Genomic DNA, 22779 nt, shown 5'->3' with positions numbered 1-22779 from the left:
CTTGCACTCCGCGCCCCTCCCTCCCCCCGGAACCGAGTGAGCCAGAGCCCCCGAATCAGCGGCTCCTTTAACCCCGTCCTGTCTGAGCGAAGAGCAGACGCCCTCCAGCGACCTACACGCAGAGGCGGGGCCAAATCCAAAGCTGAGCCCCTGGGAGCTGTGAGAACAAAGAAGAGAAAGGGAAATCTCTCCCAGCAGCTTCAGGAGCAGCGGAATAAAGCTCCACAATCAACTTGAAGTACCCTGCATCTGTGGAACACATGAATAGACAACGATTCACCCCAAATTGAGGAGGTGGATTTTGAGAGCAAGATTTATGATTTTTTCCCCTTTTCCTCTTTTTGTGAGTCTGTATGTGTATGCTTCTGTGTGAGATTTTGTCTGTATAGCTTTGCTTCCACCATTTGTCCTAGGGTTCTATCCTTGTTTTTTTTTTTTGTTGTTTAAAAATTTTTTTTTCTTAATATTTTTTTAATTTAATAACTTTATTATATTTTACTTTATCTTCTTTCTTTGTTCCTTCCTTCCCTCCTTCCTTCCTCCCACTGTCCCTCCCTCCCTCCTTTCTTTCCTTCTTTCCTTTTCTTCCTTCTTTCCTTCCCTCCTTTCTTTCTTTCTTTCTTCCTACTTCTACTAATTCTTTCTCTCTACTTTTTCTCCCTTTTATTCTGAGCCGTGTGGATGAAAGGCTCTTGGTGCCGCAGCCAGGAGTCAGTGCTGTGCCTCTGAGGAGGGAGAGCCAACTTCAGGACACTGGTCAACAAGAGACCTCCCATCTCCACATAATATCAAATGGCAAAAATCTCCCAGAGATCTCCATCTCAGCACCCAGCTTCACTCAACGACCAGCAAGCTACAGTGCTAGACATCCTATGCCAAACAACTAGCAAGACAGGAACACAACCCCACCCATTAGCAGACAGGCTGCCTAAAATCATAATAAGTCCACAGACACCCCAAAACACACCACCAGACGTGAACCTGCCCACTAGAGAGACAAGATCCAGCCTCATCCACCACAACACAGGCACTAGTCCCCTCTACCAGGAAGCCTACACTACACAACCCACTGAACCAACCTTAGCCACTGGGGACAGACATCAAAAACAATGGGAACTACTAACCTGCAGCCTGCAAAAAGGAGACCCCAAACAGTAAGATAAGCAAAATGAGAAGACAGAAAAACACACAGCAGATGAAGGAGCAAGATAAAAATGCACCAGACCTAACAAATGAAGAGGAAATAGGCAGTCTACCTGAAAAGAATTCAGAATAATGATAGTAAAGATGATCCAAAATCTTGGAAATAGAATAGACAAAATGCAAGAAACATTTAACAAGGAGCTAGAAGAACTAAAGATGAAACAAACAATGATGAACAACACAATAAATGAAATGAAAAATACTCTAGATGGGATCAATAGCAGAATAACTGAGGCAGAAGAACGGATAAGTGACCTGGAAGATAAAATAGTGGAAATAACTACTGCAGAGCAGAATAAAGAAAAAAGAATGAAAAGAACTGAGGACAGTCTCAGAGACCTCTGGGACAACATTAAACACACCAACATTCGAATTATAGGGGTTCCAGAAGAAGAAGAGAAAAAGAAAGGGACTGAGAAAATATTTGAAGAGATTATAGTTGAAAACTTCCCTAATATGGGAAAGGAAATAGTTAATCAAGTCCAGGAAGGACAGAAAATCCCATAAAGGATAAATCCAAGGAGAAATACGCCAAGACACATATTAATCAAAATGTCAGAAATTAAATACAAAGAAAGCATATTAAAAGCAGCAAGGGAAAAACAACAAATAACACACAAGGGAATCCCCATAAGGTTAACAGCTGATCTTTCAGCAGAAACTCTGCAAGCCAGAAGGGACTGACAGGACATATTTAAAGTGATGAAGGAGAAAAACCTGCAACAAAGATTACTCTACCCAGCAAGGATCTCATTCAGATTTGATGGAGAAATTAAAACTTTACAGACAAGCAAAAGCTGAGAGAGTTCAACACCACCAAAACAGCTCTACAACAACTGCTAAAGGAACTTCTCTAGGCAAGAAACACAAGAGAAGAAAAAGACCTACAATAGTGAACCCAAAACAATTTAGAAAATGGGAATAGGAACATACATATTGATAATTACCTTAAATGTAAATGGACTAAATGCTCCCACCAAAAGACACAGATTGGCTGAATGGATACAAAAACAAGACCCATATATATGCTGTCTACAAGAGACCCACTTCAGACCTAGAGACACATACAGACTGAAAGTAAGGGGATGGAAAAAGATATTCCATGCAAACGGAAACCAAAAGAAAGCCGAAGCAGCAATTCTCATATCAGACAAAATCGACTTTAAAATAAAGACTATTAGAAGAGACAAAGAAGGACACTACATAGTGATCAAGGGATCGATCCAAGAAGAAGATATAACAATTGTAAATATTTATGCACCAAACATAGGAGCACCTCAATACATAAGGCAAATACTAACAGCCATAAAAGGGGAAATCAACAGTAACACATTCATAGTAGGGGACTTTAACACCCCACTTTCACCAATGGACAGATCATCCAAAATGAAAATAAATAAGGAAACACAAGCTTTAAATGATACATTAAACAAGATGGACTTAATTGATATTTATAGGACATTCCATCCAAAAACAACAGAATACACATTTTTTTCAAGTGCTCATGGAACATTCTCTAGGATAGATCATATCTTGGGTCACAAATCAAGCCTTGGTAAATTTAAGAATACTGAAATTGTATCAAGTATCTTTTCCGACCACAACGCCATGAGACTAGATATCAATTACAGGAAAAGATCTGTAAAAAATACAAACACATGGAGGCTAAACAATACACTACTTAATAACGAAGTGATCACTGAAAAAATCAAAGAGGAAATAAAAAAATACCTAGAAACAAATGACAATGGAGACACGACGACCCAAAACCTATGGGATGCAGCAAAAGCAGTTCTAAGAGGGAAGTTTATAGAAATACAAGTCCACCTTAAGAAAGAGGAACCATCTCGAATAAACAACCTAACCTTGCACCTGAAGCAATTAGAGAAAGAAGAACAAAAAAAACCCAAAGTTAGCAGAAGGAAGGAAATCATAAAAATCAGATCAGAAATAAATGAAAAAGAAATGAAGGAAACAATAGCAAAGATGAATAAAACTAAAAGCTGGTTCCTTGAGAAGACAAAGTAGATAAACCATTAGCCAGACTCTTCAAGAAAAAAAGGGAGAATACTCAAATCAATAGAATTAGAAATGAAAAAGGAGAAGTAACAACTGCAGAAATACAAAAGATCGTGTGAGATTACTACAAGCAACTCTATGCCAATAAAATGGACAACCTGGAAGAAATGGACAAATTCTTAGAAATGCACAACCTGCCAAGGCTGAATCTGGAAGAAATAGAAAATATGAACAGACCAATCACAAGCACTGAAATTGAAACTGTGATTAAAAATCTTACAACAAACAAAAGCCCAGGACCAGATGGCTTCATAGGCGAATTCTATCAAACATTTAGAGAAGAGCTGACAGCTATCCTTCTCAAACCATTCCAAAATATAGCAGAAGGAGGAACACTCCCAAATTCATTGTACGAGGTCACCATCACCTTGATACCAAAACCAGACAAGGATGTCACAAAGAAAGAAAAGTACAGGCCAATATCACTGATGAACATAGATGCAAAAATCCTCAACAAAATACTAGCAAACAGAATCCAACAGCACATTAAAAGGATCATACACCATGATCAAGTGGGGCTTATTCCAGGAATGCAAGGATTCTTCAATATACGCAAATCAATCAATGTGATAAACCATATTAACAAATTGAAGGAGAAAAACCATATGATCATCTCAATAGATGCAGAGAAAGCTTTTGACAAAATTCAACACCATTTGTGATAAAAACCCTGCAGAAAGTAGGCATAGAGGGAACTTTCCTCAACATAGTAAAGGCCATATATGACAAACCCACAGCCAACATCATCCTCAATGGTGAAAGACAGAAAGCGTTTCCACTAAGATCAGGAACAAGACAAGGTTGCCTACTCTCACCACTCTTATTCAATACAGTTTCGGAAGTTTTCGCCACAGCAATCAGAGAAGAAAAGGAAATAAAAGGAATCCAAATCGGAAAAGAAGAAGTAAAGCTGTCACTGTTTGCAGATGACATGATACTCTACATAGAGAATCCTAAAGATGCTACCAGAAAACTACTAGAGATAATCAATGAATTTGTTAAAGTTGCAGGATACAAAATTAATGCACAGAAATCTCTTGCATTCCTGTACACTAATGATGAAAAATCTGAAAGTGAAATCAAGAAAACACTCCCATTTACCATTGGAACAAAAAGAATAAAATATCTAGGAATAAACCTACCTAAGGAGACAAAAGACTTGTATGCAGAAAATTATAAGACACTGATGAAAGAAATTAATGATGATATAAATAGATGGAGAGATATACCATGTTCTTGGATTGGAAGAATCAACATTGTCAAAATGACTCTACTACCCAAAGCAATCTACAGATTCAATGCAATCCCTATCAAACTACCACTGGCATTTTTCACAGAACTAGAACAAAAAATTTCATAATTTGTATGGAAACACAAAAGACCCCGAATAGCCAAAGTAATCTTGAGAACTAAAAACGGAGCTGGAGGAATCAGGCTCCCTGACTTCAGAGTATACTACAAAGCTACAGTAATCAAGACAGTATGGTACTGGCACAAAAACAGAAATATAGATCAATGGAACAGGATAGAAAGCCCAGAGATAAACCCACACACATATGGTCACCTTATCTTTGATAAAGGAGGCAGGAATGTACAGTGGAGAAAGGACAGCCTCTTCAATAAGTGGTGCTGGGAAGACTGTACAGGTACATGTAAAAGTATGAGAGTAGATCACTCCCTAACACCACACACAAAAATATGCTCAAAATGGATTAAAGACCTAAATGTAAGGCCAGAAACTATCAAACTCTTAGAGGAAAACATAGGCAGAACACTCTATGACATAAATCACAGCAAGATCCTTTTTGACCCACCTCCTAGAGAAATGGAAATAAAAACAAAAATAAACAAATGGGACCTAATGAAACTTCAAAGCTTTTGCACAGCAAAGGAAACCATAAACAAGACCAAAAGACAACCCTCAGAATGGGAAAAAATATTTGCAAATGAAGCAACTGACAAAGGATTTATTTCCAAAATTTACAAGCAGCTCATGCAGCTCAATAACAAAAACACACACAACCCAATCCAAAAATGGGCAGAAGACCTAAACAGACACTTCTCCAAAGAAGATATACAGACTGCCAACAAACACATGAAAGAATGCTCTACATCATTAATCATTAGAGAAATGCAAATCAAAACTACAATGAGATATCATCTCACACCAGTCAGAATGGCCATCATCAAAAAATCTAGAAACAATAAATGCTGGAGAGGGTGTGGAGAAAAGGGAACACTCCTGCGCTGCTGGTGGGAATGTGAATTGGTACAGCCACTATGGAGAACAGTACGGAGGTTCCTTAAAAAACTACAAATAGAACTACCATATGACCCAGCAATCCCACTACTGGGCATACCCTGAGAAAACCATAATTCAAAAAGAGTCATGTACCAAAATGTTCATTGCAGCTCTATTTACGATAGCCCGGAGATGGAGACCACCTAAGTGCCCATCATCGGATGAATGTATAAAGAAGATGTGGCTCATATATACAATGGAATATTACTCAGCCATAAAGAGAAACGAAATTGAGCTATTTGTAATGAGGTGGATAGACCCAGAGTCTGTCATACAGAGTGAAGTAAGTCAGAAAGAGAAAGACAAATACTGTATGCTAACACATATATATGGAATTTAAGAAAAAAAAATATCATGAAGAACCTAGAGGTAAGACAGGAATAAAGACACAGACCTACTGGAGAACGGACTTGAGGATATGGGGAGGGGGAAGGGTGAGCTGTGACAAAGCGAGAGAGAGGCATGGACATATATACACTACCAAACATAAGGTAGATAGCTAGTGGGAAGCAGCCGCATAGCACAGGGATATCAGCTCGGTGCTCTGTGACCGCCTGGAGGGGTGGAATAGGGAGGGTGGGAGGGAGGGAGACGCAAGAGGGAAGAGATATGGGAACATGTGTATATGTATAACTGATTCACTTTGTTATAAAGCAGAAACTAACACACCATTGTAAAGCAATTATACCCCAATAAAGATGTTAAAATAAATAAATAAATAAGAGAAGAAAAAAAATCTTAAATAAATAAATGGTATAATCAAAAGCAAATTCTGTGTCACCTTAGAGGACTTCCAATACTACTCCCGAGGAAATAATACACTGGCCACAGGAAAGGGTATTCATGCTTCTCTTAAGCAAATCCTGAGGAGAATCCCAGCAGCAGAATAGAAGCACTTTTTTTTTTTTTTTTACTGCGTCCTCACATCAGTGACAGATGCCTACTTTAGAGATGACGAGGACACAAGAAAAGGCAGATTTCACTAAGACATTAGTGAGCATGGCAATGCATCAACCTCTTCTAAGGCTTTTTGTTTGGCATAGCAGTCCAACTGGTTTGGTTCCATCTTAAACTCCTGTTTCTCTTGGATCAAAGTGAAAAGAAAACTTCAAAGACTTTCACAGAATCCTGTTTGGGTCTGATGAAAAGGGTTATTTATCAACTAAGGGTTGATTTTGTTCTCTCACCCTTTTTTCTACCAGGAGAGCGGACTAGCAAGGATACCCTGAATTTTTTCATTTCAGTACCACAAGCACAAAGAGAGCTCCCTTTAGGCAACTGGGTCACAGCACAGCAGACTGCAATCCCTAATGCCAAGACAGAGTTTATATAGGACTTATTCTGCTTTAGTCTTTATTCTCAGGGCCTGGCAGACAAAGGTCCCTGCTTAATTCTCAACTTATTAAGTATAAAAAAATTCCTTAAAATCATATATTTTTTATAGACCCATAATTAAGGGCTACTGCTCTAGAACATCTCCTCCTTAAATGACAAGAATCCTGCATATGGTAAGAAGACTAGTTAAAATACTGATGTACCAAAGTAAGCTCTCACCCAGTGACCCTTTTTATAAAGTAAGTGTACACGTAAGATTTTTATCAAGATAAACACCTAGGGATTAACAGTGAGGTTTCCAAGAGAATGAGAATAACCTCATTTTGACTTTGAGGTGGCTTCTTCTTAAATCTTACTATTTGAATACATCAGCTCAACTTTAATTTATCCAGAAAGAAAGAACAGTCACATCACTGAAGTCTAATTCATCTTAAAGATTATAGCAATATATTATTCAAGAGGTGACTGACTGCTAAGTTCTGCATCTTGTGCTATAGGTAGCAATTTCAGCACTTATATTTTCTTTTGTTTCACAGGGAACGGGGCATAAAGAGAATCAAAAGACTAGAAATAGAAAGTAAGTGATAGCGAACCAAAAGCTTCCTACAGTCTGTCTGGAGGTGATATATAAATTCAAGTATCAAATTATAAAACTGTACCCAAAGAAAGTGTGTACCAAATGATAATATATTCACATTCTCTTGTCTGAAAACCTCAAGATCATGTGTTCCATAAGTCAAGAGTTTTTTCAGTTTAGAAAAGTAACAGTGTCCCTAAGCAGAGTACAGGGCAGCATCCCGAGTCAAATACATTAATACTTCAGCAGTGAAAGGTATGAATATTCACAATAGTAGGATAAATAAATTCATGTCAGTTCTGGTTAGGTTTTTATACTCTGAAATTATACACAAGGGATTGTGGCCCTGTAATAAAATCAGTATCAGATACATAAGCAAAAAAGTTTTATACCCATGATCCTAGATAAACAGGCAGAAGGGGTTCTTTCCTCTGTTGAAGAAAGAAAATGGCCATCAGGGCAAACACATAAGGTGGCAAACCTCCTTCTTCAGGGCGATCTATACTGCAAAGCTACAAATGAGAGAAAAGACGATAAGCATTCTTTTGTACTTGTCAAAAAGAGGATAAGCATTCTTTTGTACTTGTCAAAAAGTACATTCTTTTGTAAACTTGTCATTTATGCAATTTGGTCTAAAACCCGTTACTTCATTTCTGTGTGTCACATGATTTACCCCTCCAAATAAAACTCCACAGTGACAAAATACTTCCTTGTACTTTTGGAGTAACCACAGATTGTGGTTTTGAGTGACAGTTTCAATTTCAAATTTTTCATTTTAACTAAACTCATTTGTGAAGGGCCCTAAAAATAATATTTGCTGTTTTATTTTTTTGATATCCATGGTAACTCCATTCACTTGGTTCAAAAACTTGTTAATGGAGTCAAAATGATGGTTCAATTCCAACTGTACGACAATTGGCTTTGCTCAGTTTAATGGTCCCCTCACCCTTAGCTACTACCTTGAAAATGCATGCTTTGGTCAGAAAGGTGATTAGGCTAGAATGTAGGCAAACTCATTAGCGCTAGCAGAAATAACAACTTAGAAAGCATGGCCTACTTAGTGATGAAGTAGGAGGCTGCTTTCAAAAGACAGCACATTGTGATTATCAATTCACCCAGTTAAGAGTGGGACATCCTCTGTCCCTGTTGGGTCCTGGACCCAAGCAACAGGAACTACGTATTGTTACTGCCATGTCTTAATCGGTAAAGCTTTGGCTTTTCTCTACACAGAATCTCAATTTTATAATCATGATAAGACCTTACATTTTGGGGAAATGTTAATGCTCTCATGATTATTTGAGCATTTCAATAGGATACCATATTTAAAACACTGTAGAAATATAAAGCAAGATCAGATAGTGGCTTTCATTTTTTGGGAGTCTCTGGGTGTATTATTGGAAATGGTATGAGAAGCTTCATTTCAAACTTTCCTGTGCCTGAGAATCACTTCTGGAAACTAGTTAAAAAGTAAACAGTTGGTGGGTCACATACTATTGATGAGATTCATCTTATGAAGCTGCAGCTTCATTTATAAATGCTTTTAGACATTGTCTTTTCCTCAGCAAAGACCTGGTTTATTTACAGTGTATTTGATTCATATGGTACAAAGGTAGGAATATTGTGATGAGTATATTTTCTTGATCTGCAGAAAATGACTTCTTAACCCACTTGTGGGAGTCCTGCACTCTAAACTGACTTTTCACTGATGGCCATAATTCGCCTTAATCCACACACATGTTTTTATCAGCTTTTCCTGACAACCTACATCAAGAATCTTTAAGCAGCGTAATTTTGTCTCTCTTAATTGAGCAGGACAACGTGAACAAGATCCAGCCCCAAACTGAGACTAAGGGATGGGGGGTTTTAGCTAGTGAAGCTGATCAAGCACAGACAACCTTATAAATTCATGAAATAAAGTGAACTTGCTTCCAAGGATGTCAGCTGAGAAATCCATAAAAATCCCTGCTACACAATTAACATGGAAAGAATTATGGTTTGAGATAGACTTGTACAAAAAAATATGATTCTCGGAGAGTTGCATTTTTCTGAGGGTAATAGCTGTGCCATTCTACCACTAGAAAGGGGGAAACGGGAGAGGGACTGACAGAATTCTCTTCTGCTGTTATTCAAACTATGTGTTTTTGAATTTGCCTCCAGCTGATGAGAGTAATGTTAGATTTAGGACACATCACTGAAATGCCAGCTGGCTGCTTCCACTAACAAATATATGGAAATAGCTTTCGAGGTCTTTTTTAAAGCATCAAAATTTTACTTTCGTTTGGTGAGGGATCAGAACTACAAAAAAAGAAAAAAAATGTAAACACTTGGGCCATAACTCTGGGATTTGACTTACAAATCTAATTTTTTTTTTTTTTTTTGCGGTACGTGGGCCTCTCACTGTTGTGGCCTCTCCCATTGTGGAGCACAGGCTCCGGATGCGCAGGCTCAGCAGCCATGGCTCACGGGCCCAGCCGCTCCTTGGCATGTGGGATCTTCCCGGACCGGGTCACAAAGCCGTGTCCCCTGCATCTGCAGGCAGACTCTCAACCACTGTGCCACCAGGGAAGCCCCCACAAATCTAATTTTTAATAAGCATCATAAAGCATTTTGATCTTTTGAGCAATATGTCATAGTGAAATAGAAACTGAGTTTTCCTTTCTGTACACATTAAAATTTCTGTTCTAATACTCAGATGCCAACTCCCTTGATGTTTATAAATATGCATCCAAACATTTAAGATTAAATGAACCATGTGAAAATCAAAGCATACTGCTTATGCACACACAGAATGTGCATTCATTTAAAGAACTCAAACCTACCTTTGCCCAGTACCTAAATGCAATCACCAAAGGAACCAGCTTTGATTCCAGTTTTCCAAGGGCAGTTAAATGATTTGTTGTCAGACAAGCATTTTCATTTCCTGCACTCACTTTACAAAGAAGACCACTGGTGGGGGTAGAGGGTGAGAATGGGAAGGAAAAAGAGAAAGTATTATACAGGTATCAGGTGTCTTTTACACCACCACCAACTAATTTACACTGATAATAAATACTTCTAACTCACTAAACCTTTATGGGTCATCTCAATATTGTATTAAAAAAGATAGGGCAGCTGTCTTCTGAGTAAACTTTATTTTTCAAGAACTAAAACTTCATGTTTTCATATATCAAAATTATTTTGGGGGGAAAATGCAAGTAAGGAGAATACTGTAAAATCTTTCGAATGGGAGTATGAATTCATCTTTATAAGGGCAAGAGTGTTTTCCCTAGTTGGAGGAATCTGCCTAATGGCAAATCATTACAGCCTACAAACTACCCATTTACAGTGGTAATGGTAATGCTTCCAGATGGAGAGAGAGCCGGGTGAACTGTTACTCAGCACTGTTTAAAATGCTTCTAAAAAGGATGGCAAATAAAGGTGATTAGAGCAAGTAAGTATTTGACAGAGGTGTTTTTTACTGAAATGGGTCAAAATGCTTCCTTCCTATATTTTTTCTTTTTAAGTAATTTTACTTTTAAAAATAAACCACTTTTTCCTCTCGTGTTAAACACCAACAGAGGGAGAATGCTAACAGGAAGCTTGTGAAATTAACCACGTAGGAGCTTACAATTCTAGAAACTGGACATTAAGATGGAGTAAAGTACAAGTGCTTTTGGCAAGTTGGTACTTAATAAACAGCTTAAAGAAGCAGAGACCTTTGTTTTTCTCTGCACACCACCACTGGCACCCTAGCGTGGAAATCTGCGTCAACATCAATAAAAGAGTCTGGAAAAAGAAAAGAATATCAGATAGGTTAGTTAACTAAGCCTTTGTTTAAAAGCACAACTAGATAAAGTACAAGTACCAGTTGTGAATTATCTGTTTGACCTTTTGAAAGACCATTACAAAATAAGGTTCTCAAGAGATGATTATGAAATAAAAGTGACTTGAAAAGGAAAAAAGTATTATATTCAAGAATCAAGTAATCACATTAATTTAAAATCCTTATTTTGAAAAACTAATGTCTGATTAGAAATGACTACATTATTGAATTAGAACATTTAAATGTTACGTGGGTAACATAATTAGAAATATGAATAGGACATTAAAAAAAAATTGCTGCAAAAGCTACTAAAATACATGGGGTCAAAATACATATTGACTGAAGTAAGAAGAAATGTTTAAATGTTTCATTCAATCAAAACAAAAAGGATGGGAAAGACTAATTCAAGGGATGAAACAATTGAATGAGGCCTATGGAAAGCACATAAGCCGTCAAGCCCCAGTTGGACATTACTCTGGACAACTGATAAACCTAACTGGGAACAACGATTTGTTGATTCATTCATCTGGGCTGGGCCACACTATTTATTATTTGTAAAGTATTAATTTAAACCATAGAATTAAAAAGATTATCCTTTAGTTTTTTACCCTCAAGAGTAAATTTTACATATTTTGATTCCTTTTACTCTCAGCCTAGGGCTAATATAATCTTTCTAAATTATGTGACATTATCACCAAGCTAAAAGCTTTACTTACAAAATAATTATTCTGCATAGTAGGACAACTAACAAGACTCTAATTAACTTGCTAATAATTCATGGGCATTTGCTTTAGTTTTTTGTTTGTATATTACCCATATAAGTAAATCAAAAAACATGACTTCTTATTTTCAAAGTTTGAGAAATAAGATATTCAAACTATAGACAAAAGAAAAATTTAAGAGCAAAATGTGGAAAGAATTTGGCCTTACCACTGTTCTTTAAACATTCTTGGACAAGTAAGAGAACATCTGGCTGAGACATCTAGGAAATAAATCAGTGAATATATCAAATAATCCATAAGTACTTCTGCTTCACTGAGATAATACACAGTCATTTGAAATTACCCAAATTCTTTTCCAAATTGGAAAGCACCTTGCGACCAGAGTAAAGGAATTAATCATTGTGCTGTGTGCACACATCAGTCAGACACAGAGAGATGAGCAAAAAGAGGATGAGTGTGGGCAAAAAGAGACCTACTACGCAGTTAACTCCTGATTCACTAATTCCCGAGGTAGTTAGCTTCTCAGCAAATCTCAAAGTTGTGGCTAGAGGTTGTGAAACTGTTAACAATATTACTTCTCACTCTGTGAGACTACTTCAACAGATTGCTTACCCGGGTCTCCACTTTAGTCTTGCCTTTCTCTATTAATCTTTGCTCCACACAGGAACCAAAACCACTTAAAATCATACATTAGATCTAGTTGTGACCCTCCTTAAAACTCTCAGTCTGGCTTCTTAATGCCCTTAGGTCAAAATGAAATTCTGGCTTCCTGTACGTTGGGCCCCCAGACTACTCCTCTATCCTAATCTTAAACTATTCTTTCTCAAGGTGCCTTCACCACAGCCCTTACAATTTTTCCCTTTAGCGTGCCTTGAATAGGCCAAACTCACTGTTTGCAAATGATGTGCCCTCAGGCTGAAACACTCTTTTACCCTTTCACTGTCCCCACCCATTTTCATCTTTTAGAGTTCAGTTTAAATGTAATCCCTTCAAAGGGGCCTTCAGGACAGCTATATCTACACTCTTTTATTTTCTCTCACAGAACCTTGTTTCCCTGCATAGCCCTCATTATAATTAATTACACATACATAATTACTTATCTCCTTCCCTAGTATGAATTCCAGGAGGGAGGAATGGTATCTGTTTTGTCCTCTAGAACCTAGTATGGTACTTGACATATACTCAAACTCACTGAATATTTGCTAAATGAATGAATGACATGAAATCAAAATAACTGCTATGCTGGTAAATTATTAAGCAGAATTTAAGGTTAAAAGAACAGTAAAATCTATTGGTCAGCTGACCAGGTAGCTATAGCAGTCAGGGATGGCAAGGAATGAGAAGTTGTGAAACAGAACATCTGGGGGAGGAGACTAGGAATCATTTTTATTTTTAAGTAGCAACACAAGTAAATGGGCATAAACCATTTGCAAACTGGCCTGCAGGAACCACCAGTAAGTAAATGGATAATCTACCAAAGTGCCTTCCAGTTTTAAAGTTCTGACTTATCAACATCTTTTTGAACCATGTTTAAACCAGAAATCTAGGCTAGGTGTAGTTCTTCAAAAGCATAATTATTTTTACAAGGTGGGTGTATATAAGGAAACTCAGGAACAGATTAAGCTTGCAGGTCATAAATGTTTATATAGATACACAATTTGAAATCTGAAACCCTTTCCTGCCATTGGAAAGTTGACTTATCAAGATAATTTAATCCTTTCAAGTTAACAGACCTAAATTACCCGATCAGATTCACATGGTTAGAAGACCAGTGTCTGAAGAAAGTATGAAAGATCTGTAGAATAAAAAGAAATGCTCTAAAATTGAAGGCATGCAGAAGAACATAAAAACAGCAATTTTAGGAAAAAAAATTATACTTTTAAAAACAATGCAGTTTTAGGAAAAAAACATCACACTTAAACTGTCTTCAAGTATCTAAAATATATCTATATATAGCTCACATTTGGGAAAAAAATGAATTTCTGTACCACTCTGTGAAAATTCTAACGTTTCACTTTGTACTTACAATGGCTGGAAATTGAATGTCAATGTTTATATCTGAATTTTTGAAACCCAATCTGCTACAGGATGACCCATATAATCTCAGAGAACAATCTAAAACAAAAAAAATTGAATAAATACAAGTCATAAATAAAGTAAAATTTCTCAAAAGTTATTACAAGACACTGCTATTTCAGAAATGTAACCATCAATTAGAACTACACACAAAAGAAAAACAGTGTTCAAGTCTGGCATAAGCAAAGGACAAGAATGGGTGACTCTTGCTCTTGTCTTCATTTTATTTTATTTAAAAGGGAAGACTGTATTGACTGCAGTTTAGTTTAACAGCCACTCTTTTCATATCAGTTGTAAAACATGTTAAAACTTACTTTACTATTTCATGTTTTGTGCAGAAAATACTATTTGAAATGATTTTTTAAATGTGGAAGTCGAAAAGGGATGCCTAACTTTGTCACACGTTTGTAAACCTGATAGTATGTATATACTGAAGAGTTAATACAAACACTTCACCTTTTTGAAAGCGTACATAGGTATAATTTACTATAAAGATCATGTTTCAGTAAAACAATAATCACAAAAATCAGCATAAAGTTACTTTTCAATATGAATACTCATTGTATTATGAACAAAAAGCTTAATTTAACATAATATAATCCCTTTAGGAAAAGTTTAGAAAATAATTATAGTATCACTGATATAACTTAAAATGTTAGGCAGTAAGAGATTCACAGTTCAGAGGAAGACGTGTGTATGTGTACCACCTATATTTATTTTACAGCATTTTTCCCAATGTTTTACTATTGTTGTGCCAAAAAATTACCCCTTCTCAGCAGGGGACTTTGTATTTTTTTTTTTTCCAGGTTTGTTAAGTCAAACAACTTCTTTGGGTTTTAACAGGTTTTCCATGACAAAGCACATTCAATTTTACAATGAAAATCTATGGCAAAAATCAAAATTACAAATGACTTCTCAGGAGCTTGTCTACAACATAAAGGATGAGACACCTATACAGGGGGATGAGCAGAATCTTGCCCTTTATTTTTTTTAACAGATATATATTAATATGAATCATATACTATATGAATGATCTTTCAGTAGAACAGTTTTATGGGTGGTATGGCGATAAATTCAAATAGTGATTTCAACCCTGGCTGTGGATCAGAATCACTTGTGGAGCTTTCAAAAAAAATAGTTTTCCATGGCTCCACAGACATAACTTGGAAAAATCAATTCAACGCTGCACAAAATCTCTTACAAATTAGTTTTGAAAGCTCATTTTAGATGGTGCAATTCTTTTAAGTGCAGTTAAATAGAACCTTTTATGGACACAGATAACCTGAAAATGACTCCAGGATACTTTTCTTTATTTTAACTCAAAATATTGTGTCAATGTAAATAGGTAGAAAGGTGTGGTGATCATTTTGTAATGTATAAAAAATACTGTATCACTATGTTGTACACCTGAAACTAATATATTGTACGTCAATTATACTTCAATTAAAAAAAGAAACTGAACTTAGAGATAGAAAGTAAATAAATAAATAGAAAGGTAAACAGATATACAAGAGTCCCATGGTGCTCTAATAATACAGGGCATGTAAATGGACAGACACAATGAAACTCACAATGAAGACAGGTTAATGACAACATATGTAAAAGTCTTTGTTACCTTAGGGTAAGCCAGGAGAAACAAAAACATACAATAAAATTGAGAGCTTCAGGACATGGCAAATCAATTTCTATTAGGCAAAAATTACTACTGGTAGGAAAAATGAATGGGGTACTTTTAGGTAGCTAAAAAGAAAAACAAATCTAGAAAATACCTGGTAACTTGTGTTGGAACACATTTTCCATGATACGTTTAATTTCTAGTCTCTGTTCCAAGTTCTCATTGTGTAAGCCAAACTCCTGTACCACTCTGTCAATGGCAATACCAATCGCATTTATCTGGGAGGGTGTAGGCGGGGGTAACGTGGTGAGCAACTCTTCCTCCTGCTTCTCCTTTTAATATCAATGTTGAGATTAAAAATGATTCACACAGTTTTTACCTTCTACCATTCACAGAGACAACACCCTGTACAGTATTCTGGAATATTTTTCTTAGCCCTCCTTCTCACTTTAGCTGTTTTAGTCTTCATCTTATCAAACATGCACACACTTCTTTATGCACATAAAATGATAATAGAGGGAAGACAGGAATAAGGAAAAAGTGTAAAGAAAGAACTTTAGAAATAGCAATGGCAAATTATTTACTTTATTATTACTGACCTAAGGACATATATCTAGGTCCTACCATTGGCTTCATTCATCCTGATACTGTCCTAAGGAAATTCACAAGACTGCCCAGCAAACATATCTGACCAGTATAAAATATTTTGGTCAAAATAAATTCAGCAATATAAGTAGCAAAATTACTAATACCATAATCTTAAGGAAAGTCATAAAGATGACAAGTAATAACTGACAAGTAAACATATTTGTTTGGGTTATAGTAAACTTACCTTAATGTTTTTCTTGTGTCTCTTCTCTTTGATATGCTTATGAGCAAATGCAATGGATTCAATTAAAACATCACAGAGTTTGCAGGTGTACTTTGCTGTAGGGTAGTTTCTCGGTCGCTACAATTTGAATAGATTTATAGAGACATACACATAAGCACATATTTATAGAGACATATAGAGAGAAAGATGTACAGAGACAAAATACAGGTAAACAAAAACTGGCCAGGAGATGATTTCTCATTCACTTTAAAAACTGTTAATATAGTACTATCACTCTTTATCACTATGCTAATAATCATTTTTCAAAAATAATTCTTAAAAAAAAAGTAATTCTATTAAATCAAACAGTATCACTTTTGACTTGTAGTGCTTAAATACCAAAGTAGGATATATAATTCATCAAAGCACATGTTCCCAATTACTAACAGATTAAACCAAAACAAGGATTTTAACTAACAAATTTTAACTAACAAAAGGCTGTTACCCTTTTCAGCCTGTCAATGCAGTCTCTTTTCAATCGCTCCTCAGCCTGCTGTAAGCCCAGTAGCTCCTTAGTTGAAAGCACAGACTCATCAATCACAGGGCCTTCCAAGTCTCCATCCTGTTCATTTTCCTCATTTCTAGTCCTCCGTGGCTTCCTAGGTCTGGACCTCTGCTTCTTGTTTTCTTAAGTTAGTGGGAAAATATTATTGGCAATACTGAATAACACCACTCTGAGTAAAAAGCAGAACTTACATATTTATTAATGAAATCATGTGATATCTGAATGACATCTGAACACAGAGCAAAAGGAAAGGTATACCTCTCCCGTGGATAAAATGCTTAAATACTCTTAAGCTCCTCACATTTGGACACACCAATCCACAGAAACCACCTTTTTGGAAAACTTAAAAGAATTCTACTTGAACCATAAAATTTGATTTTATCATCTCTTCCTGGTATACTGCTGAGCATACTCAAGCAATAGTAAAAATTATCCTTTGAAGTACACCTGTAATTCTAATGTAATTAATATATCATAATATATAATGTACATGTATCTAACACTTCCTAGTACACCTGGTATTCTAATGAAAACTATCCACATCTGTTTTCATTTTTTATAAGTGAACAGTCTCAACGGAGCAAAGATGGACAGTCTATCTCCAAAGAACTCAGAAATCAACTACATTCTTATCTGGAGTGAAAATCCATCACTAAATTGTAAATTTAGCATTCATATTATTGGGCCCTCCCCCACATTAATATCAAGAAGTCCAAGCCAAAACTGTATTTACCGAGGATAACTATTACCCATTTTATCTTTACTTTCATTTTAGCTTCTTTGAACGGCCTGCACACTGAGCATATTTCAAAGGAAAAAAACAATTAGCAGTTGAAATAAAAGTTTTCTACAAGTACAGACTAATTCATTTGTTTATAAACCCTGCTGTTAGTTCTACAGTCCTTATAACTAATAAATGAATCTATTCCTTTTTTAAACTTATAACTTTTCAACTTCAGTAAAACTGAAGATGCTTGTGGGACTGATCTACAAAAAATTGTTTTTAGTAGCTTTGGTAATTTCTATCAAGTTCTGAAAATGAAGCTACTAGTACCACATAAGAGTAAAATGAAATTCATTTCCGCAATTAAAATTGTGATAAGTGGACTGAATAGTTTTTAAATGGCTTACCAAAAATTACTCTCTGAAAATATAAACCTACTGAAATGCTCTGCCTGAGGCAACTGCCATGTCAAGTTTTCAGTGGAACTCATTATTTGTATAGCAAGTATGATGAATCAGTCGACTGAAAAGAAATTATGTCAGGAAAGGGACGTATAGGACCTCTAATTTTAAAAACAGCTATCGCCAACAGCTCTAAAGGAAAAGCAGCAAGCACTGTACTCAAACTACCCTAAGATGAATATAATGAAATTCTGCAAATACAGCAGCAAGTAAAAAAAATTAAACAAGTATTAGGACAAATACAGTTGTCTTTTTTTTTTTTAAAGCAATCAAAATGGGACAAATAGAATACTAAAAGGTAAGTAGTCAAAAATGGTCTATTGCTTTTTAACACTCCCCCTACGCCCAATTAAATTATCACAGTCTTTTAAGGACAGTACTCCTGGTCCGCATAAACCTTTGAGATAAGCAATTCTTTTAACTCAGAGGTGTGTCTATTCTCATTTAATTTGCTTATCATTACAAACTCTAAATAACTGCATCTGACTTCAGTTTTCAGGGCAAAGTTTCTTAGGCAAACACTCATTATGTGCAACATCATCAGAGAAGTCCATTGTTAGTTCACAAAACAAAAACTGATATGAAACCAAATTCCTTTTTTCATCTCCTCTCTCTTGATCACAAAGGCTTCTTACTATATTTGCTATCATTTTTCTAGAAAGAGTGACTTTAATTTCCCTCCAAAGAGCACAGTTAACTCCTTATTTTATACACAGAAGTGGATGGCTGCACAAATAGTCTGATGATGACAATAACTGCAGCTACCAATACTGAGTATTTTATCATGTGACAGATGCAATTTAAGCACTTTATGTGCACTGCCTCAGATTAATCCCTACAGTGATCCTGTCATGGATGCTAATATTATCCCCATTATACAGATAGGGAACATGCTGGTCCAAGAAAATAAGTAACTTGTCCAGGGACACATGACTAAATCCAATAAACGGATTTAAAACAGATTAGAGCATGGATGGAATTCTGAAATTCATCTTTCTATCTAACAGTATAAGAAAAATCCCTTCTTGTAGCAAACCCATTCACATCTAAAATAGACCAGAACTCCCTACCACTTAGTTTGTTAAAAAAAAAAAAAAGGCAGGAACTGACAAGGCAATACAAACTTCTGAACTGAGTTTCATAGGCCTGCATGGTAAAAACAGTTAAAATCTCATTGAAGGGAATCTAGAAAGGCAAAGCTGGGTATTGCTAAAAAAAATTCTCATAATTACTTAGAGGAAGACTACCTGGCTCATCCCAGGCTTTTTGTAGTAATATGAATTCTCTATATACAGTACTCCAAGTTTCTCATATTTCATTTGCATATGGTCCATTACTCCATTCACAAAGGACAAGTGCATTTGAGCAGATATTTTCCAGCTAAGATCATTAATGGCATTGTCCCAAATATATTAAATTGGCAATCTAGGATATATGAGGAATGAAGTAGGGGCAGTCAAGTAGAACTGAAAAATAGAAAGTTAGCATTAAAAAACAAAGCAACTCTAAGATAATTTTCATTATATCTTCTTGCATCATTTAATAAGATGATTAAGATATAAGTTTGATTTAAGGAATATTAAGATATTAAGTTTGATTTAAGGAATCAAACTTAATATCTTCCTTCCTTATTAAGATATAAGTTTGATTTAAGAAAAATTTCAGTCCCTTTAGTGAGATCCTTTTTAGGATCCTCTGAGTACAGTGTAAAGTTTATACTTTAAACTGAATTTCTCACTACAGTAAGCAATGTTATGCCAAAGCTTAATATTTCTTCATGAAGATTTTTCAAGGGATAGAAACTGAACAGTCCTTCATTTGGAAACTGAAAGCACACACATATAATTTCATACATCGCAAACACAGGACTTTTGGATTGACTTCAACAAAAAGATAGTAAAAATGCAGGTCCTATTCAAAATCACTTAAGCTTTGCTTTTAAGACTAGGCAGAATATAGAATAAGAATATAGAATATAGAATACAGAATAAGAGGTTTTTGGTCTGTAAACAGTCTCTTTTAATATCTATCTGGTTGCAAACTTTTGACCTATAAATCTTTCTTTTGGTAATGCTGCTTAAGATCAACTTTTTCTTTTCTGAAAGACCAACAATTGGTAACTAAATTAGAATGTCCATGTCTCGCCTGGACACAGTAATAAAGAACTACTTAAATATACACAAACTTTTAGAATCGAAACGCCAGAAACTGTGAATACGTGTTCAGTTCCCTCTGTCAGATTCCAGGCCGAGTTCATGGCCAGAGCAGCACAGTACTTGATTTCAGTTCCACTTCCTCATCTACCACTCTGCATACACAAGTCTGGATAAATTTAACCTCTCCAGAGACACAGCTATCTGCTTTGTATTGAATAAAATTGTGATTCTACCTTTGATACACCATGACAGAGCACTGCAATTCCTTCAAGTTCTTTTTAGCTTAAAGATTTACAAGGCTGGTTGATTCTTCTGTTCTTCTGTTACATGGACAAAATCTATTCACCTTTTAGAAAAAGGTATAAATAATAACTCTGGGGCAATTATTATCAAGCACATAGGGTGCTTAGAAGGCTTTTGGTTTTACTGAAACTGAAAGGACAAGCTTTTATCTTATCTGAATTTCTGACTTTCTAAACAATGTTTTTCAACCTGTTTACCATGTTCACTTTTGAGAAAAAAAATCTTAAACTATCCTTCTCTAGAGATTGAGATCCACACAAAAGACACATATCCCTCTGTAGCAGGAGATATATGCAGTCTACATCGTGTTTTTACATAGAATAAGTTTTTTTTTAAGCTTTATATTCTGTCGTTTATATTACAGATACATTCATTATTCAAGTACAAAATTAAAATACATAATTTAGAAAACACATACATACCCCTCAGAAATTACGATATCTCCCCAGGGGGATATCATCACCCTCTTCTGTAAAAAGTACCAATGGGAAATATAGTTTTACTAAAGTAAAATAAGCCTTGTGGCAAAGTAAACTTTTAAAGGGAAATACATGCAACATATTGAAGTTGCCCAAAAAACATGATTACAATCCTTAAAATAATCACATTAAATAAGCAGAAACTATGAAAAACTGGAACTGCATTGCTGAAAATAATAAAACTCATTTGAATGAAAAATAAAAGACATTGCTGACGTCAGGGTTGTAACTTGACAAGTTGGAAACATTACCAGGGCTTCCTGCTTCCATTTCTGACATAGTTTCGAGGCTTGTCAGGTCTTTATGAAATAGTCGTCTTACAGTTCTGCACCCTCTTCCATCTTGCCACCTATACCCACCTTCACTTTCTTGAAAAGAGTCTCTTCTTGGTCGGTTTGTAACAGGAATTCTAGGTCCAGGTTTGAATTCTCTCCAACTGTCTGAATTACCAGCAAGTTCATCAGATAGCCATCTTTTACTCTGATCTTTGTGGTTGTCATTTATCCAAGCGGGTTGACTGTAAATTGGGTTCTTAAATGCATATGGATTGCTAGAAACAGCATATGGTCCTTTTCTGGGGGTATTCCCATAGTTCCCTGGTGTTCCTTTTTTTTTTGGAAGGCCTTTTTCCATTTTACTGCTATGGCCTTTAGCATAATCATCCATTATTAAATAATCTTGTTGGGGGTGACCCCTTCTGAAATCCTCATCATCTGTAGTCCCTCGCTCTTTAGCACGCCTCACAAAATAAGGTTTTGTGGCATCTCCCATGATCTTTGACTTCAATTTTCTTACTCTTCACCTGGAAGAAGGCATTTTGGAGACCAACTATAACAAGGTATCATACTAAGTTCACAAAGTACCACACATTTATTGCACAGATGCTCAAAAGCTTGTAAGAAACCCTTCTTTTCCTAATTTCCATCACGTTCCAATAATTAGTGCGTTATGCTAGAAGTTAGGAGGCTTAATTCTATAGTATCTTCATAGATAGTAATATAATAGTTAGTAATATCTTCATAGATATTATATAGATATAACAAAAGCTCTTTTCTTCAGAACCCCCCAAAGCCCCCCAAAACCAAATACCTCACCCCAAGCCTATACTTTAGAGAACTCCCCAGTCTTTTAAAAACAAGCTGGCAATTACTTTTAAGTGTTACTACAAAGTAACCGAAACTTTGTAAACGCAGTACATCTCTCAACTCCACTTTTCAGTCCCTTCTACGTACCCCGGCACCTCGGCTCCGCTTGAGACTATTCAGAACGACAGGCTTCGATCTCTTGGGCTACGGAGGGCTCCCGACCAAGGCTCCGCTCCGGTCAGTGGGGCTGGCTTTCTGACCAAGGGACAACTCAAGCTAATCCCCCCAGTCCTCATCCTCCCACCCCAAACAAGTTTGGTTTTGTCACGAACAGCAATTCTCCCTCTTCGATCCCCATGGGACCGCCCCACCCCCGATCTGCCTCGTTTTCCACCCTTTGGGTCGGAGGCGGAGAAACAGGAGGCGTCTCCGCAGTCCTGGCCAAGAAGCCACCGCGGGGACCAGGAAGCAGGAAGTGACCTGC

At 36.2% G+C, this 22779-nt stretch overlaps 1 protein-coding gene across 14 annotated transcripts in view; it reads right to left on the bottom strand.

Annotated features, from left to right (window-relative positions):
• Window positions 1-22779, bottom strand: part of TUT7 (terminal uridylyl transferase 7) — a 72242-nt gene that overhangs the window by 49016 nt on the left and 447 nt on the right. For 12 of the 14 annotated variants that reach the window (XR_012332462.1, XR_012332463.1, XR_012332464.1 and 9 more), the window contains exons 1-10: window positions 22443-22756; window positions 21462-22012; window positions 17028-17209; window positions 16544-16660; window positions 15866-16043; window positions 14047-14135; window positions 12229-12280; window positions 11192-11261; window positions 10316-10442; window positions 7889-8008 (exon numbers count right to left, since the gene is read on the bottom strand). Coding sequence is in view for 11 of the 14 variants with exons in the window: in XM_019940392.3 (XP_019795951.1) it covers window positions 7889-8008; window positions 10316-10442; window positions 11192-11261; window positions 12229-12280; window positions 14047-14135; window positions 15866-16043; window positions 16544-16660; window positions 17028-17209; window positions 21462-21981 (1455 nt within the window). In the remaining 3 variants the exon portion in view is untranslated. Of the gene's footprint in view, window positions 1-7888; window positions 8009-10315; window positions 10443-11191; window positions 11262-12228; window positions 12281-14046; window positions 14136-15865; window positions 16044-16543; window positions 16661-17027; window positions 17210-21461; window positions 22013-22442; window positions 22757-22779 lie in introns of those variants that run through there. The other 2 variants (XM_019940395.3, XM_019940393.3) reach the window with 2 other exon arrangements.

The sequence above is a fragment of the Tursiops truncatus genome, chromosome 6 (assembly GCF_011762595.2).
Source record: "Tursiops truncatus isolate mTurTru1 chromosome 6, mTurTru1.mat.Y, whole genome shotgun sequence".
In the NCBI taxonomy this organism is placed as follows: Eukaryota; Metazoa; Chordata; class Mammalia; order Artiodactyla; family Delphinidae; genus Tursiops; species Tursiops truncatus.
Note: the sequence above shows the minus strand (reverse complement) of the source record. Positions and strands in the feature narration are given on the sequence as shown.